This window comes from Mytilus galloprovincialis, chromosome 4 (genome assembly GCF_965363235.1).
Source record: "Mytilus galloprovincialis chromosome 4, xbMytGall1.hap1.1, whole genome shotgun sequence".
In the NCBI taxonomy this organism is placed as follows: domain Eukaryota; kingdom Metazoa; phylum Mollusca; class Bivalvia; order Mytilida; family Mytilidae; genus Mytilus; species Mytilus galloprovincialis.
The window spans coordinates 20,893,847-20,899,548 of NC_134841.1; the positions used below are offsets into that span (position 1 = coordinate 20,893,847).

General features: G+C 29.4%; 1 protein-coding gene across 2 annotated transcripts; it reads left to right on the forward strand.

Moving 5' to 3' along the window:
• The first annotated feature begins 515 nt into the window (after positions 1-515).
• LOC143071600 (uncharacterized) lies at positions 516-5,433 on the forward strand. Of its 2 annotated transcripts, none has more exons than XM_076246016.1 (4): positions 516-575; positions 2,086-2,253; positions 3,416-3,508; positions 4,035-5,433. In XM_076246016.1, exons 2-4 carry the CDS (start codon positions 2,160-2,162, stop codon positions 4,253-4,255), a joined length of 408 nt encoding a protein of 135 aa, XP_076102131.1. In that variant the 5' UTR covers positions 516-575; positions 2,086-2,159; the 3' UTR covers positions 4,256-5,433. The 2 variants fall into 2 exon arrangements, with proteins under 2 accessions (XP_076102131.1, XP_076102130.1); XM_076246015.1 differs by having other exon boundaries at positions 562-648.
• The last annotated feature ends 269 nt before the right edge of the window (positions 5,434-5,702 follow it).

The following is a 5,702-nucleotide window of genomic DNA, read 5'->3' on the forward strand; positions in this document are numbered from 1 at the left end:
ATAAATACTGTTTAATTCTGATTTTCCGTGTTGTTAAAAACACGAATATAAGTCAAGGGAAATATCAAACATGAAGAGTATGAAAAGAACATTAAAGGAAAGTTGTTTTAGTTCAATCCCTTTGTTTGTGTTTACATTTTAAAGCAATACAATCATAAGAATGTTCCTTAATGTTCAGAATAAAACGGTTGACGTGAGGGCATGGTCCTGAGCCAATGGTATAAGTCTACAGATTGCTTGAAAGTGATCGTATCCCAAAAATGGAGTATTCTGACAAAAAAAATATCCTATAATCAAATCCATTTCATTATACCTTTGTAGCGATGCTTAACTTAATGTTCATCATTATATGATCTGGGACCATACTGGTATACATGAAATAAAATATTTATTACACGTGACGTCTTGAAAAGTTAATGGCTTTTTAAATAAACTGGCACAAAATCAACTTACTCCGATAGTGCGTAAAATCGTCATAGTCGCGTCCGAACCTAGTTCAGTGTTGTATTTCATAACTGGTTTTCGCCCCACGTTTTAATGATTTTCTCCCTTGCAATAAAAGAAACAAGCCCCAGGTAATGTTTACATTGAAACTTTGAACTGTCAGGTTATTAGTTTACAAAACGTGTAATAAATATTTGATTTCTGGTATGATTATCATTTGTAAATCTTTATTTAAACAAATTTATTTCTTCTGCGATTTAGTAACAATACAGTAGAACGAATTTTATGCACTTAGGAAATAAGTTCACTTTCACTTTTAATACCCATTCAATGATTAACTAGCAATCTTCATCTGGAATTTTTCTACTGTCCACATCGGGACAACATTAAATCAGTATTTATGCATCTGTCATCTATGCCTTACATGTATATGTGCAATAAATCCTTCACCATTAAGAGCTTAAAGAGGGTCGTAATAGGGGTACATTAAAATGACAAATTACTGTTAAAATTCTAGCCAAATGATGTTAACGGTAATTTTAATGCACGACAATAAAATGTACACTTTCTTTTAATTTGGACAATAAAAAAATTGACCAATTTTGACGTATCACAATAATTTTTTCCCAAAATAAAGATACATGTATTATAATTATTTGAGAACTCTGACAAATCACAGTAAAATTTTAACCAATTGGATGCCGGACAGTAAGGGAATTTCTACCCTCTATTATGATAAATGAAAACATCACCATTTATACACTAAAATCATCAGATCTACTGTTGTTCTGTCATTAAACAAGTTTCATGATGTTACTTTAACCTCCAAAACAAATACATGTAAGAATATATATATATATATATATAAAAATTGCGAAAGCAAATTTACAGATCTAACATTGTTGGGTTGATGTTTAGACGAGTTGTATATACATAATGTACACAGCCGTGTATCACCATCATTGCTGGTGATCCGATGGATAAATCTGTTGTAGAGTTGTCACTGACTCAGACGTACTTATATATATATATATATATACATTTATGACATAGAAAGACACTTGCCCATCAATTCAACATGTTGGATATGCCACTAAGATATCATAAGAAAACAGAAACCGTACATCATGTACAAGCATGACAAGAAAGATAATCCTGTCGAATTTAGCATTTTAACTATCTAAAATTAAAGATAAATTTACTAATAATCATAGATCTATCAAACCTGGTTCATTCCATAACCTTATCATCCTGAACATGCATGAAATATTTGCCACTGGCATGACTGGATGTTAAGCAACCAACAATCTCTCAATCCATAACCTTATTTGAAGACAAATGAAGTTTATAACATGTACAATGTAGGGGTATATATATTGTATTTTATTTATTTCAACTGCTAGATAAATACAATACCTAAAATAAATTGTATATAACATTTTAAAAGGTATGATTTAATTCATCTTTGATTATTTATACATCCAATACAATGTAGAAATCAGTAAGATCATATATTAATTCTATTATTTTTAATTTGTTAGTTTAATTAGTATTGAAATTTGATTAAGTCTTGAAATTAACTCCTAGCCTTGCTTAATTCCATTTATATTCAACATGATATATTGATTTTTATATTTTTAGTGTGGCTCCAGATGATTTCAAATAGGTAAACTTCTCAATTTTATACAGAGGAAATCAAAAAATTTGTCATCAGTATGGCATCTTTCATTGGAATGGCGTTTATACCATATTATAATCAGTTAATGGAAATACTTGCCACAAATCCTGATTTAAGGGCAAGTGCAAAAGGTAAAAAGTAAATGGATTCTATGAGAATATACTTGTAAAAAAAACACATGATTATCAGACATATTAAACTTGTTAAAAGAAATATATCATAAAAAAGATCTCTTTTCTTTTAACAGAATATTCTTAAAAGCCATACTGGTACACTTAGGATGTTTTAGTCTCACAATGAAGTATTTTCTCTCAAAATAAAATTTTTGGGTAAAGATTGCATGAAATGCAATCAAAACCTTATGTTACTGACTTGATATTTAAATCTTTGAAGGCTTACCACTACCTTTTTATACAAAAAATATAGTGCATTGATCATAACATTCTAGACATCCTATTCATGAACATTTCCTGAAATTTATCAATATCTGTTCTAAAAATATAGATGATGTCATTGTTAAAGTCATCTTTAAAATTTTAAGTTATCACCAATTGTCGAGAATTGCAGGGTTCTCGCTACAGATTTTTGAAGGCGAGTCCAGGGACTTGTCATTTTTAGCCATGACGAGTCCAACAGAAAGAAGAAAATATTTTATTGCAATATAATATAATATTTTAGTCTGCATTTCCTAACACAGCAATGAAATGACATTAAATTCAGATCACTTTTAAACTTTTGCTATAAAATGATGATATTTGTGTTTATTACTGTGTTCAGTTTATACAAAATATTTCAATCTTAATGCATCTGTGGACTCACTAGTTTTGAAAATGGTGAGTCCAGACAGATTTTGATGAGTCCAGGACTCATGGACTCGCCTTAGTGAGAACCCTGAATTGTAGTTCAATCAACTACAACTAATGATTTATTGACAAATGATTGACAATCCAATATTAAATTTTAATTCCCATTGATAAACTAAGGCAATCTTTACCCTTTTGTGCTTACAAGCACTTTGATTTAATCTTTGTCATTATTTTTAAATTTCTGTTTGTGTAGTCTGTACAGTAGCTACATGTAATTGTATAAATATTATAAGTCCTTGAATAATTTAATCAGATGTTATACTTTACCTACATAGAGACTAATCTAGTTGACTATTTACTTATTTGTGATTTATTTAATGTAATGCAGTATATATGGGAAGTTTTTATAAATCTTTTATAAACAACATTGATGCTTCAGTTTTCTGAAATCTTTTGAGTATTTCCATAGCATTGTTTTATATTGTAGGAATTTTCAAACAGGTAGCATATGGTGCATGTGGCACTGCTATAGGGGGTTGTGTAGGTGGACCTCCTGGGGCTTTGGTTGGTGGCATTGCAGGTAGGTACTTATTTAATAATGGTACATGTAAATATATACTATACAATTTAATTGACTAGTTACATGTTATATATAATAAAATCATTTCTTTATGTAGTTGCCATTGAAATAGTACCCTACAAAATATTATACACAAATGTATCACACAAAACACAGAAATTATCACAATTACAACATCTCAAGAAAATAAAAAGATATTTTTTTTCTTCAGGTATATTGCTAAACCTGTGTTCTATCATAACACATCAAATTAAATGGTGTTAGGTCTATATTTTACATATTGCAGATGGTATAAACTTAATTAAATTAGTCATGTTAGCATGGTTAGTAGTAAATGTTAGTAAGGAGATATACTTACATGTGTATATGAATAAACAATACTTTACAAATTGCATTACACAATACATTTTTTAATCACTTCTTATTTTGCACAAAATAAATTTGTTGAATGAACAAATAATATTGAAAAGACCATGCATAGTACTAGTACATGTATAATTAAACAATGATATTTACCTGCTTTTAGGATCAGTGTTGGGTTACTGGCAGTCTGATGATTATGATTCACTGTTAAAAGTGTTGTATAGTTTATCTGATAGTGAAAAAGCAAAACTTGTTCAGAAAGTACAGGAACTAGTAGGAGGCACTGGAATTGAAGCTCTAACCAGATTCATAGGAAACCAAGCTCAAAGAGAAGTCTTATTACACCTTATACGGAACTTTTCTAAGGATCCACAAGGTGGATAAAGATGTAGATAAGGAATCATTAACGATTTCATATCATTGTTAAAATTAAGTTATAAAAGCGGTAATTCACTAAGTGACTTTTAAAATCACCTGTTGACTTTGAATGATTGCATTGAAATCTGATTTAATTGTTATTTTCACCCTCGAATATACATGCATTCTATATTGCTGGAAGGTGACATTGACATTTGCTTTTTTGTGCACTATTGTTTTTAGATTTTGTATTTTTATTCTCTTATCATTCTTATAACATGTCTACGTTAGCTTTACAGTTAGATATTTTTAACCCTTTTGTTTTTACTATACCTATAAAATACCACAACTTGTAAGTGACGGCTTTTATTACATATATGTATTATATATAGGGTTATTTTAATTTTAATTAATCTTGTAGATTTCACTTAAGTTAAACCAAACTTAAGTGAAATTTATAAGATGTTTTATACACAATATTTTTTTTTGACTTTATGCACAGTAAGTCATTTGAAAGGATGTCTTGGCCTATAGTCGTGAACAAAATGTAGTCTTTTGGTTTTGGAAGCATCAAATTCCCAAAGATGTACCCTTTAATTTTGTTTAGATGTTGTACTCTTTGATTCAAGTAATTTGATCTGACTGGCCCAACCTCTTGGTACTTGCACATGTTGCACTTTTTGGATAACCTTTATCTAGTTGTCCATTTGGTTTTAAGAATTTCCATGATTTTCATGATAAATTAATGCCTATCATATTGCTTCTGCTTGTGTATACATGTCTACTGGTATGTAATTTCACTGTTTATACATCACTGTCATGGAATCATCCATACCCAAATGAGTAATACAAATGTAATTGAATTAATGTGATAATCATACATTTTCTTTAAATAATTTATCAATCATGTATGCCCCAGATATATGTGTCTTATTAGGAGATTTTAGTAACATAAGAACACTGGGATAATGATTTCCCTCTCTATACAACTTGTGTGTATGTAACATGATGATGTATGGCATAACAGTTCTGTTTCTATGTGATTGTTTTTCTAGTATGTCTATAGTATTAAATTATTACCATCATACTAGAGTTACTTTTCTTTGAATGAATAACTAGAGACATTTTCATCCCATTACAGTTTTTAAAAATATATTTATAATTGTACATTTACATTTACAAATAAATTGTCATTAACAACTTTATGTATTCTGATTTTGATTCATAATTTTAATGACTTACTAGATTAAAAGCATCAGTAGTTAAACCGATGTTCAATACTCATTAATCAACTTAGAAGACACAAATTACTGTAAAAAAAAACATGAACTTCCGAAAGAGTCAGACATTGTGTGTTAACACTTTAGGTGTATCCTTCTATTCATTTAACACCCGCCTTGTGAATTCATCATTCAGTCAACAGTTCAGGGCAATAGAAAGTACTCAACCTTTGATTTAGCTGCAGAGGATTATT

Coding starts and splice junctions, on each gene's coding strand:
- LOC143071600 (XM_076246016.1), top strand. CDS start 2,160: ATGGCATCTTTCATTGGAATGGCGTTTATACCATATTATAATCAGTTA. Junction 2,254..3,415: donor TTTAAGGGCAAGTGCAAAAG/GTAAAAAGTAAA, acceptor TTTATATTGTAG/GAATTTTCAAACAGGTAGCA. Junction 3,509..4,034: donor TTTGGTTGGTGGCATTGCAG/GTAGGTACTTAT, acceptor ACCTGCTTTTAG/GATCAGTGTTGGGTTACTGG.